Raw genomic sequence first — 12,674 nt, 5'->3', positions numbered from 1 at the left:
TGCCTCGCCTGCTGTTACTAATGCCCCTGACTCATGTCTCCCTGGTACAGAAGATCTTCCATCTGAGGTTAGTGATTCTATTGGGGTTAATGCTAGTGATGCTAATAGTAGACAATATGTGTTACCCAATAGGTCTACTAGGGGTAAACCAGCAAAAACATATGAACCTACCCTTCAAGCCAAAGCTAAATATCCAGTGACAAATTTTATGTCTACCAAGAGATTGTCTAAGTCATATGAATCATTTGTGAATCAAATATCTGCTGTATCAGTACCTAACAAAGTGCAGGATGCGTTGGGAGATCCAAAATGGAGGAAAGCAATGGATGAGGAGATGGAAGCGTTACAGAAGAACAATACTTGGGAGCTTGTATCCCCACCACATGGAAAGAAGGCTGTGGGATGTCGCTGGGTGTTTACAGTGAAGCATAATCCAGATGGGTCAGTGAGTCGATATAAAGCACGCTTGGTAGCAAAGGGATTCACTCAGACATATGGCATTGACTATGATGAGACATTTGCACCAGTTGCAAAGATGAATACTATCCGGGTATTGCTCTCTCTTGCTGCTAACTTAAACTGGCCTCTTAAACAGCTTGATGTCAAGAATGCTTTTCTTCATGGAGAACTTGTGGAGGAAGTGTATATGGATCTTCACCTGGATATAAAACTGCTCCTTCAGGTAACTTTGTGTGCAGATTGAGAAAATCTTTGTATGGTCTTAAACAATCACCTCGTGCTTGGTTTGGAAGGTTTTCACAGTTCATGAGGAAGATTGGTTATAAGCAGAGTAACTCAGACCACACATTGTTTCTCAGACATCAACAAGGGAAGGTAACAGCTCTGATCATATATGTTGATGATATGGTTGTTACTGGTAATGATACTATTGAGATGGATAGATTGCAAAACAGCTAGCCACAGAGTTTGAGATGAAAGACCTAGGTACACTCAAGTACTTCTTGGGCATTGAGGTAGCCAGGGGGAGTGAAGGCATTTATCTGTGTCAGAGGAAGTATATACTTGATCTATTAGCAGAGACAGGTATGTTAGATTGTACTCCAATTGACACTCCTATTGAGCAGAATCACCGATTAGCAGAGTATCCTGATCAGGTACCTACCGACAAGCCTCGTTATCAGAGGTTAGTTGGACGTCTGATTTATTTAACACACACTAGACCAGATGTTGCTTATGCAGTAAGTGTGGTGAGCCAGTTCATGCATAATCCCAGTGTAGATCACATGGATGCTGTTGTGAGGATTTTGAGGTACTTGAAGTCAGCTCCTGGGAGAGGAGTAATGTTCTCTAAACACAGCAGTATTCTTGAGATTTGTGGTTTTACAGATGCAGACTGGGCTGGAAATATTACAGACCGGAGGTCTACATCAGGGTATTTTACCTTTGTGGGAGGTAATCTTGTTACTTGGAAGAGTAAGAAGCAAAAGGTGGTGGCTCGGTCTAGTGCTGAAGCAGAATATAGAGGTATGGCAGTTGTATTGTGACAACAAGGCAGCCATTGATATCTCACAAAATCCTATACAACATGATCGTACCAAGCATGTGGAGGTTGATCGTCACTTTATAAAGGAGAAGCTAGATGCAAAGATCATTAGCTTTCCTTTTGTCCCTACAGAGGAGCAACTTGCAGATATACTCACAAAAGGAGTTTCTAAGAAGGCCTTTTATGACTCACTTGGCAAGTTGGGCATGGTTGATGTATATGCGCCAACTTGAGGGGGAGTGTTAGCGTGAGTCATGGAGTTAGTTTAGGCATGTAAATTAATTTGTTATTACTTTCCTATTCTGTATGTGTAGTACATAGTACGTAGGGTTTGTACAACTTGTATCTCTATATATAGCCTCCACTGTGAGATGAATAAGATATCAGAAAATTCATTCTCCAAACCTTGTTATATTTGACAGCTTTCTTCTTTGATGGTAATAAGCAAAATTGCATGTTGTCTATTTGGATTCACCGTACGTAGATTAAGCTCTTCAACACATATGTTTATCTTTAAACCTCCTTAAACCTAATAACTTGATGCACAAAAGGGCTTCAAGGCTTACTTGATTTGTCGATGAGTCGTAGCTTGTTTATTAGTTAATTTAACTAACACCTAAAAGGTCATGCATGCGCTGACAAAATGAAATCACCAATGACCAAGCCAAGTTGCCATATCATAAGCCAAACCGCCACACAACAAAATTTTTAAGCCCGGTTGCAGTCACGCCTCACTTACAAGGCCATCGACTTGGTACGACACTGGAGTCGCCATACGAAATACTAAAGGATTGCTGAGGAAACCCTATCCTCCCCTCGAGCCTCCCTCTTTGCTCCAACGCAGTTGTATGCTTGTATTGTCACTTGGTGCTTGGGCTTAAAGCCTAACTTATTCCTATAAGTCGCGGTACAATTGTCAATTTACTCTTGTAGAAATAGAATTATTCAATTTCACTCTATATGAAACTGTATAAAAGTGACCTATTGTCGGATAAGAGAGATCACACATTACAAAAGTAGCAAATAAAATATAACATCTAAGTATGTGGATCATACCAATAACTAATTGTACCGATGTCATTTATGATTAAAACTCAACACCTTACGGTTGGTAAATTATGACAATATCGGTACAATGATAGACTATATTGACGCATGGATTGGTTTGGACCAGATCGGCTGGGCTTGGGCTTATCTTTCTCATTGAGTTTTTTGTTCTTTGCGGAAGGTAGTGGACTTATGGCCCAATTTAGGCATTTTATTATGTTAGTTTTTTTTAGAGTTGAAGCTTTTCTACAAGCCTTGGTGGAAGTTTTTGGTTCATCAGCATCAGCTGTAATGATTTCCCATCTATGATTCACGTAGAGCCAAAGATATTTATAGCAGTAGGGGGAGTATCTGAAATTCTGAATGTGAATTTATATAAAAAAATGTTTCCAGGAACTAATGAAATTAAAAAGACCTCCAAAATCATACAGGAGGTTCCAATAATACATTATGCAACATAATCTACAAGAAACCAAAGAATCTTCGTTGCTACTACTGCCAATGAAAAGGAAGAGTTTGAGAGCCTTGATGATGATGATTCCCCTGCTGTGACCCATCAGAGCCCATGTGGAATATTCCTGAGGACTGATGAACATTATGTGCATCGTCACTTGATCCATGGGAGACCCGAACTGAGTCCATTGGCTCTATATTGTTGCTGTTGTTGTTCCTATGAAAGCCGAGGCGGTGGTGGTGCATGAGAGATGTCGTATTAGGCTGCTGCATCATGTGTCTCAAACCCAACTCAGATGTCTGCTGCTGCGTCTGCGGTGATGACAGAAGAGAGAGAGCACAATCCGAATCGTGGAGGATTCGAGTTGTTGTTAACCTGTCATGACACAGTTTGCTCTTTGCAGACGCAGCAGCCCCTGAAGAAGCAGTATCTGACATTGAAATGGTATTCAGAAGGGGCTGGCATACAGAAGCTCCATGAGTTTGGTTGTTGTTGCTACTTTGGAAAAGTGTGAATTGCTGCTTGTTTGCCCCTCCCTTATTGTAGCTGCTGCTGCTTCTGGTTGAGGACCCGAGAAACATGTTATGATGTTGTAGATGTTGGTTATGATGCCCGGTATCGGCTTCAGCTTTGACAACTGCAGCCCATGTTGGGTTCACAACAGTGGTGGAGGGATATACAAGTGAGCTAGAGAATGGCGACAATTGAGTACCTGCAAAAAGAGAACATACAATATAACAAATGCAAATGCAAGCGAGCAATATGTGATTATAGAAAACAAGGTTGTTGTATAAACCAAATACCAGGTTATACAGATATACAGAGCTATGAATAGCACATCCGAAAAGTTAGCATTTCAGTGGCCACTAGATTATCAACTGTGAGAATGGACCACACATTACACATATATATTGATGGAGCTAGCACTCTCAGCAAAGTTTCTGCAGCTAGATATGATGTATATTATTTTCTACTTGTAAAAGGTGTTTGTGTGGGTGCAAGAATGACTCATCTGCTTCTTTTGCGCATGCACATGCCAGCTTCTGAACTTTCTATAGGTCAAGTTTAACACAAACAATGTTGCAGCTAGCTAACCTTGGTAGTTGGATAAGAAGCTTCCTGAACGCGACAAGGGTTCGGGTTGAGGCTTCCTTCTCCTACGGTTGTGTCCATCAAGACGTTTCCTGCAGCTTCTCTTCCCTTCGTCAAATTCCTCCAATGAATGGAACCTACAGAAAACAGCAAGGCCAGGGTTAAGAAAATTGACTTTCCAAGGATGGTGGCTCAGAAATGAGAGACTAACATATATGTAAATATCAAGGGGAAGTCCCCTTGTATTCAAAAATAAATAAAAAATATCAAGGGGAAGAGTATTTTGGTCCTCAAAACATGTAGATCTTTTAGAGCAAGTTAAAGAAGGTTCGGTCCTTATCGATGCATAAGGACAAGTAGGAAAGGGTTTGAATTTGTAGGACATAGTCTCTATCTACAAAAATAAGGATGACAGGAAAACAGAAATTGCTATTAGTTCTATAGTCGAGCAATTTAATTAGCACCAAGAAAGATTATCATCTCACAGTAGTAACCATTCTTTCTTAAACAATTAATGGAGCCGACTAAGACTTTATCATGTAAGTATGGAGGCACCTTTAAATCTCCAAATCCTAAATCATCAAAATTCGGAATCAATGTAGCAGTGAAAACACAAAAGTACAAGATGCTGCAAATCAAAGAGCATTGCAAAGAACAAAACAACAATCAATGTCTACTCTAACAGTATGGAACTGGTTACAAAATCTTATACCTGCTGCATTGTTGGCAAAATCGTTGCTTCTGGCCATTTATTGTGACCATTGGAGTCTTAGAATGTAGTTCACAGACCTTATGGCGCCTATGGTAATCCCTACAAGTACTAAGGTCTGATCTACACCCGTCAACGAGGCAAGAAACTGTGTGGGATCCATTATAAGCTGCCCTTGACCTCTTTGAAGCCCCGGAAGGTGATGACGATGAAGGTTTAGGACCTCCATGTTGCTTGAACATGTCCAGCAACTGATTATTACCAGAATCACCCAACTGACCAAGCTTCAAATCAACAGAAAAGTCTCCTTTGATGGCCCTATGTTGATCTCCAAAGCTACTAGACTCATTCACTGTGTCCAAGTTGGAAAAGGTTGCTTGCTCAAGTTCACTCAAATCCCACGAAGATGATGCTTTCATGTTCCAGTCCATAAAAACCTCTTTGACTTCTAACCAAAGCTTTTGTCCCAAAACCCCCCAACTAAGCTTCTCTCTTGCACTTTGTAATTGTATCACCTTCAAAGAAGAATGTATTCCACACGTTCACCAAAACAAACAGAAGTACATAAGAAAATTTGCAGAACAGATGCAAATTCAGAAACCCATGTAACTACTTAATGAAAATCCCAACTCACACAAATTCAAAAGAGTAATTTCCTCCTAAAAATAATAATAATAATAATAATTTCCTCTGTCATACAAAACATGCATAAGAAGCCAACAGCAGCAATATGCAAATGTAACTGCTGCTAGAACCCAGAAATCCAATCCAAACCAATTTATGAGATAGATCATCCAGTGAAAAATGAACTCATAAAGTAAGAAAAAATGTCATTGGCCAAAGCAAGAATGAAACTATTGGCTGATGAAAGCACGTTGCAATTTACTACATCTTCAACAATGAAAGACTGACCCAAACAAACCAAAATTAGAAAGGAAGACTTTTCCAGTAGTTTGGAAACAGGAATAAATTAATGATATCTTAAGAAGGCATTGTTCCAAGAAATTGGGAAGCTTTGGATGGAAACCATTACTATTTTGGAACATGAAATATAAAAAAATGAGAGAGAGGATGGAAACCATTACTATTTTGGAACATGAAATAAAAAGAAAATCAGAGAGAGAGAGAGAGAGAGAGAGAGAGAGAGAGAGNGNGNAGAGAGAGAGAGAGAACTTACAGATAAGCGGTGCAGAAGAAGAGTGGTTTCCCATCCATTTATTTACTGACATGGATTCCATAATAACCAATAAAGTGGGTATTCAAGAAAATAAAATAAAAACCAAAGGAAGAAACTTAATCAGTTGGGTGTGCAGGTTGACAAGTGAAGAATCACTTCTTCTACCTGTCAACAAAATGCCATTGGAGGTTTCTGCTGCACATTGAAAGAGAGACTGAAACTCTGAAGGGGGAGGATAATGTAATGAAAGACTACACAACTCTGTAAGAAATATCAGTGAGAGAGAGAGGAGGTGAGCTAAAGAGAAACTAGAAGAAAATGAAGGGGGCCAAGATCACTTCCTTCTCTAACTCTTATCAAAAAATTTCTTTTTGTCCATTCTGGGTTTTGTTTGAAATTGGTTGCAATAGTATAGTACAGCAAAGACAGAGTGAGCGAGAGAGAGAGAGGGGAAAATAATGACAGCTAGCTTAGCTTAGCTTGTAGCTTTCAGACTTTTTTGACGCAAACTAAGAAAATGAAGTACAAAGAGGAAAGGGGAAGAGATGGAAGGGAAGAAGAAGAAGAAGAAGATGATGATGATGATGCTCAGGACAAACCATGTGGCATTGTGTTTCACATTTCATGGCATGTCTTTCTTTTGGGCTCCTTTTAATTGAGACCTGTTGTGTACCTCACGCTTCTCTGTGAGCGAGTGGGAAATAAACAGCGAGAAATTCTATGATGCCTCCGTGTATATGTATATGATGATAGACTAATTTACAAATTTGACAACAATTTTGTTGTCACATTTTGATAAATAGAGTCATTGTTTTGAATTTTAATTCTATTAGTTGTAATTACTTTATATACGAGTAATACGACATTTTTACAAATTTATGAGTATAGTTGTCAATGTGGTAACTTAATTTAGTTATATGTAAATCTATAAAACACATGTAGTAACTATGTTGTTAATGTCGTAATTTTAGTTCAATTTAATTGTAATTTTGATTCAATCATTTGTAAATTAAGTGTATGCTACTATGATATATGTCCCCTTACCATGAACAACCCCAAGAAACAACATCCCTTTTCAACAAGAAAAATGGTTGTTCAAAAAGAAAAATAGAAGGGAGCTACTTCCATTAGTTAGTTTGAATTGAATGGAAGTTTTATAACTGCTAAATGTATTCAGCAAATTGCTAAATAAATCCAACAAATTTTTTACACCCGGCAAAATTATAGAATATTTAATCACACCCAGCAACTTTCTAGTAATACCCTTGCCTTATTAAACCCACCAAAATCACGCCCAACACTACTTGCTGCGGCCTCCACGAATCGTTTCGTCGCTCCCGGAGGCTCTCCCTTCTCAGCTTCTGATGGACATAGTTTTGGCTCATCGATATATATGTTGCTATATTTTTTTTCTTTCTTGTTCAACATCCTTCATCGGCATCACTCTTCGGGATGGATAAAAAATTGGATTACCTCTTCCGTCGTGAGCATTGATCAAGTGAGGACACCATGGTATATTTTCTTTAAAAAACATAAACATATATATTGATTGACATGGATGCCTTTGCTTTGTGTAGTCGATCAAGTGAATTTCGCAGTTACTTTGGTGTTGTATGCTACCGGCTTTTTCTATTCATGATCTTGTTCATACAAATTGAAATTAAGGAGTGTACGTAATACCATAATCTCTTTTTTCATTAATAAAAAAAGACTTGGGCTAATGATTTTATTTTGGCACCAGGTTGAACCGGAAGCTTTAATTGCTCCAATATGAAATGTACCCAGCTTTTAGTCTTCAAAACGATTGCGGATGCTCTTGTTAATTACTGTCTCAAATGGTGTACATGCAGACTGGTAATGACATTTTGATGATCGTACTTGTTATAAAGAGATCTCAATCTATATTGTTTTCTCTGTCTACTCCTTTCAAAACGGCTGTAATGCCATCTTGCCTCTCCGGTTTAAAATTTTGCTGGGTTCATGTAAGGGTAGTTTAGGAATATTTGTTGGGTTTAATTAACTCTAATAGATATAACTGAGCTAATTGCTGGGTGTGTGATGTGCGAAAATTCTTTAGTTCGTAAAAATGACGTGGTACAATTAAAACCACAAGTTTACGTCCATAGCACTGTTGACTTCTCCTGTTGACTAACTTTTTCCGTCTTGTTCTTTTGGACAAACATTCATTACCTCACTAAAATGAAGAAACAAAAAACCCAGAAATGAAGAACCCATAACATGTCGACCCTATCCTCGAATACCCGTAACGAGGACCCGATTATCCTTTTGAATCCGGCAACAGCTGCTCGCGAGTCGCCGTAGCGGTGAACTCTGAATCGTTTCGACGGCGCTAAGCGAAATCCTAGGTCACCATTTGATCAAAAACTGAGATATGACGGGGATCGGACGACGGTTCCGGTCGAGGAGGAGAATGGGCTCATAGGCCTTGAATCAATCGGAGGATCTCCAGCTAAACCAGCTCGATTGGGCAGCCGTATGCTTCGGAACGTCGTCGTTTTAGGCAGTTCGTGACGGTGAAGGCGGGGTGAAATCAGACGATGTGCGAGCGCCCTGGGCCTCCTATGCGGCGGCGATGGGGATGGAAGTCTTCTGGGTCGTAGAACGAGTTGGAAGAGAGTAGGAGAGTGTTCATAGGCGTCAGTGTTTTTTTTTTTTAATCCCATTTGTTAGGGCGTGAATGCAAGCGCTGTTAACTCAACGTTGGCGACTGGTCAATTGGTCAATTGGTGTAATGTGTATGTGTGAGTCCCTACTCTTATAATGAAGGGACCCCTTGAATATGGTGGGTTGATAATTGTAGGCCATTGATCGGCAGTTGTTGAGTTGTTTGATAGTTACAAGCTGTGCCTTTGCTGGTTGGTCTCCAAATGGGAGCTAATAAAAGGAAGGGATTTCCATGGTAAATGAGTAGGGACTTTGAGCAAAACATGGAATTTGATTTGCACGTGATACTTACATCTCAATCTTGTGTGAAACCATATAACATGAATATTTACACGATTGAAAATTTGGCTATTAACGAGTTGAGTTAGAATGTGCACGATGCATATGAAACTAGAGCCCCCCACGAAATAACTGTTAGAGCGCGCGGTTACTTCTATTGGCTTGGTAACAATTACATGTGAGCCACTGTAATAATCCTGATGTGGGAGGAGAAATAATCCAAGAAAGAAATAATTGTAAGATCAAGAGAGAGAGAGAAATAATTGGAGGGTAAAATGGTAACGCTACAGAATCCACATACAGTGGACAGGTCCTTCAAATCTGCAAGTCTGCAACAAAACAACCCAAAAAGTCAGTACATGGCAGCTGTCAATTGCGACTGTACGTGGGACCCACACCCGGGGAAAAAGGCTCTGTTGCTTTATAGGTTTGCCACGTGTCCTTCTGGCAACCTCTCCTCCATGACTGACTCCCACCCTCCAATCTGATCCCTCGCAGCGTAGGTTTCACTCGTCGGCGCCTACCGATCCGACGTCGTATCATTGTTCATTTGTCGCGATGCCCGTAGGCCGTAGCTCTGTAAGCGTCATCATGACGTGTTTAATTTTCTGGGAAATGAAAGTAACCCATTCGTCTTTCTCACAAAGAAGAGTGAAAGAGAGAAATTTCTATGTCTGAAAAGATTAGAGAATTACCAGAAAAGTTGTTAATTGATGTAGTAAAATGATATGTTGTGAGTAACAGTTACACAGAAGAAATAGAAGAAATTGGTTCCATTAGATTTTGGACGGAACCATTTTCCTTTATATTTTTTGGTCTTTGAGAAAATTATTTCATATTATTTTATATTACAAACAAAAAATATAAACAACTTTCACTTGCTTATGTTTTTTTTTTTTAGAGAAATAACAGAATTTATTCAGAAAGAAAAAGGTTACAAAACATGGGAATTATCGGTGGAGGAAAAAGTTTCCCCACTCATTTCCCTACTACCAGAAACAGTTACGGGTCTGTCGCTAACAATGACATCCATGAGCCAATCGGGCCCAACCCCTAACCAAACTAACCGCCTATTTAATCGGGCTACATACTTAGCCACTACATCAGCCGCACCATTCGCAGTCCTAGAAACATGAGAGAGTTTAGGACTACCAACAGCAACCAACAGAACTCTAACTCGATCAACCAATATCCCCTCTTCAGCAAAACACTCACCAACATCATTCACCACTCCACAGCCTCTAAACAATCACATTCAACCTTCTCTAGTAACCAATTATGCTCTACTACATATTCCAATCCCTTACAAAGTGCCAACAACTCAGCAACACTTGGTCGAAAACGGCCTTGGACTCTTTCTCCTCCCGCTAGCACCAGATCCCCCAAATGGTTCCTCACAACAACTCCCACACCAATATTAACTCTATTAACTCCATTATTAATAACAGAAGCATCAGTATTTAAGCTTAACATACCAGGGCTAGGAGGTTGCCATGCCATACCAATTATAGACCCCCCACTACTCAAGTGTGATTGCCTACTATCCTGCATCGCCAACAAACTTTCCCACATTAACACACACTGGTCATATATAATAGATGGGGGTCGAGGCCGTTCTCCATGTATGACCCTATTTCTCTCACTCCAATTGCTCCAAAGCATTATAATAAGCAATTTCATCTCATCCACAATTAAAACTTTGAAAGCATGATTCAAAAACTCAGTAAAGTCGGTCAACATACCCGAAACCAGCTTGGAATAGAAACTCACCCTCTCCAACACCGCAACACAAAACGAACAAGACCAGGTTGCGGCAAGGGCGTATCATCAGCAGCTTGGCACCTCGGACATAAAGGACTTTGAACAATATACCTCTGATACAACGACCACATGCATGGAATAAATCCCATCGAACACCTCCATAAAAAATGATTCATCTTTGGTGGGACTTTGTGTTTCCAAAGATGTTTCCAATACACTGAAGCTATCGGTGTGGAGCGATTACTCTCTTTCTTCGCCAACCAATAAGCACTCTTAACTGAAAACTTCCCTTGCTTATTTTGATTCCAAATCAATTTATCCCGACACGTTGATTGTGCAATAGGGATACTAAGCATAGCCTCCACTTCCTGCATTGTAGCTACTTTCTCCAGCCTATGCATATCCCACAAACCGGACACCGAAATCAGCTCATTCACTCTCATATTCCAATCACAGCCATTCTTCCATGCAATTCTAAAATCAGGTATTCCAGGAACCCAAGGGTCTTGAAAAACTCGGATTTCGGCCCCATTGCTTACCCTCCACCGAAGACCTTTAGTTAGAAGTTGTTTACCCCACATCACAGCCCTCCAAATACTGGAAGGATTCCTCCCAATAACAGCCTCCAAAAAAGAACTATTAGGGTAGTATTTAGCCTTCAACATCTGACCAACCAAAGACTCCTCATCTTGAATTAGCCTCCAACCAATTTTTCCAACCAAAGCTTGATTAAAACACTGAAACTCCCTAAAACCCAAGCCACCTTCTCCCTTCGGCACACAAAGTGCATCCCACCTCCTCCAATGTATACCTTTTCCACCAAAATTGCCCCACCAGTATCTTGCTAGATGCTTGTTAATTTCCTTACAAATCCCTGCTGGTAACTGGAAAACACTCATAGTATAAGTAGGTATTGACTGAGCCACAGCTTTGATCAACACCTCCTTACCACCCTTGGAAAGCAGTTTACCTTCCCAACCTTGAATTTTTTGCCACACCCGATCAGCCACACCCTTGAAGACTTTCTTTTTATTTCTTCCAGTCACTATAGGCAATCCCAAATAACGTTCATGGCATGGAACAATTTTCATATCCAACGCTGTACTACAAGCTTCCTTCACTACCCTCGTCGTTCGTGGACTGAAACTAACAGTAGATTTTTCCACACTGATTTTCTGCCCCGATACCCTCTCATACACCGCAAAAATCTCTTTTAACTTGAGACAATCTTGAACTGAAGCATCACAAAACAACAAGCTGTCATCAGCAAAGAACAGGTGTGTTACTGATGGTGCACCCCGGGCAATTGAAACTCCATGCAATAATTTTTCGCTCTCCGCTTTTTTCAACAAAGCAGAAAAGCCTTCCGCAACTAAATAGCCAACGGAGACCTGATTATATAATAGCCAAATAGAATAATCTTAATATGAAAACTGAGTCACTACTGTTTTAATGATTGTATTTACATCTTTTGATAAACAGGTACGTTTGTTAATGAATGTTACTAATATATGCTATCTTATCAGTGTTTTACGTGTGATACATTGATTTATTTGGTCCAAATTAATGGAACATGCCAAACTCGGGGCAAATTAAATAGATGTAGATGTGTAACTACATGTGGTGTACAATTATGAATCAGGTAGCTGATTGATGAGAGGTCGAAGGATGGAGCCACATTTATATCCATGGCTAACCTAGCTCGCATTGACAAGGACTTTTCTTGAGAGGGCCATTCCAATGTTCTAAACCAGGGTTGAGACACATATGGTTCATCATATGTACGTATGACGTTGATATATGTTATTTGGCTGTGGCAAGACCATGACTCTAACAAATTGTTAGCAGTCCATGACTTCAAACAATTATTATTATTATTGTACATGCATACAAGAAATTATATACAGGATCAAACTCAAAGATTAAATCTCGTTTTCTAAAGTATCTAGAGTCCCAAACTCATGTT

The 12,674-nt window shown here is 39.8% G+C and overlaps 2 protein-coding genes and 1 pseudogene across 3 annotated transcripts in view; 1 reads left to right on the top strand and 2 right to left on the bottom strand.

Moving 5' to 3' along the window:
• The window catches only part of LOC101295621, an 880,650-nt pseudogene extending 879,145 nt beyond the window's left edge, over nt 1–1,505 (top strand). The window contains exon 166 of the transcript XR_184594.1: nt 51–1,505. The product of XR_184594.1 is annotated as an uncharacterized LOC101295621 (transcript). The remainder of the gene's footprint in view (nt 1–50) is intronic.
• A 1,433-nt stretch (nt 1,506–2,938) lies between these two features.
• LOC101298509 (squamosa promoter-binding-like protein 13A-like) lies at nt 2,939–6,476 on the bottom strand. Its single transcript, XM_004297481.1, has 4 exons — nt 5,984–6,476; nt 4,810–5,321; nt 4,101–4,234; nt 2,939–3,717 (listed from the first exon to the last, which is right to left on the bottom strand). The coding sequence occupies exons 2-4, from the start codon at nt 5,235–5,237 to the stop codon at nt 3,044–3,046; spliced, it is 1,236 nt and encodes a 411-aa protein (XP_004297529.1). The 5' UTR covers nt 5,238–5,321; nt 5,984–6,476; the 3' UTR covers nt 2,939–3,043.
• A 4,580-nt stretch (nt 6,477–11,056) lies between these two features.
• On the bottom strand, nt 11,057–12,398 carry LOC101295331 (putative ribonuclease H protein At1g65750-like). Its single transcript, XM_004298504.1, has 3 exons — nt 12,327–12,398; nt 11,248–12,099; nt 11,057–11,101 (listed from the first exon to the last, which is right to left on the bottom strand). Exons 1-3 carry the CDS (start codon nt 12,396–12,398, stop codon nt 11,057–11,059), a joined length of 969 nt encoding a protein of 322 aa, XP_004298552.1.
• Nucleotides 12,399–12,674: the final 276 nt, after the last annotated feature.

The sequence above is a fragment of the Fragaria vesca genome, linkage group LG4, assembly GCF_000184155.1.
Source record: "Fragaria vesca subsp. vesca linkage group LG4, FraVesHawaii_1.0, whole genome shotgun sequence".
Classification (NCBI taxonomy): Eukaryota; Viridiplantae; Streptophyta; class Magnoliopsida; order Rosales; family Rosaceae; genus Fragaria; species Fragaria vesca.
This window is presented reverse-complemented; position numbering and strand designations above follow the sequence as displayed.

What these genes read in the sequence shown, in the direction of transcription:
- LOC101298509 (XM_004297481.1), bottom strand. Translation starts at nt 5,237, where the DNA reads ATGGACTGGAACATGAAAGCATCATCTTCGTGGGATTTGAGTGAACTT. An exon ending in TTTTGCCAACAATGCAGCAG is followed by an intron (nt 4,235 to 4,809) that starts GTATAAGATTTT and finishes TGTTTTCTGTAG; the next exon opens with GTTCCATTCATTGGAGGAAT. An exon ending in CTTCTTATCCAACTACCAAG is followed by an intron (nt 3,718 to 4,100) that starts GTTAGCTAGCTG and finishes CTCTTTTTGCAG; the next exon opens with GTACTCAATTGTCGCCATTC.
- LOC101295331 (XM_004298504.1), bottom strand. Translation starts at nt 12,398, where the DNA reads ATGGATATAAATGTGGCTCCATCCTTCGACCTCTCATCAATCAGCTAC. An exon ending in TTCATAATTGTACACCACAT is followed by an intron (nt 12,100 to 12,326) that starts GTAGTTACACAT and finishes TTATATAATCAG; the next exon opens with GTCTCCGTTGGCTATTTAGT. An exon ending in CTAAAGGTCTTCGGTGGAGG is followed by an intron (nt 11,102 to 11,247) that starts GTAAGCAATGGG and finishes GGATATGCATAG; the next exon opens with GCTGGAGAAAGTAGCTACAA.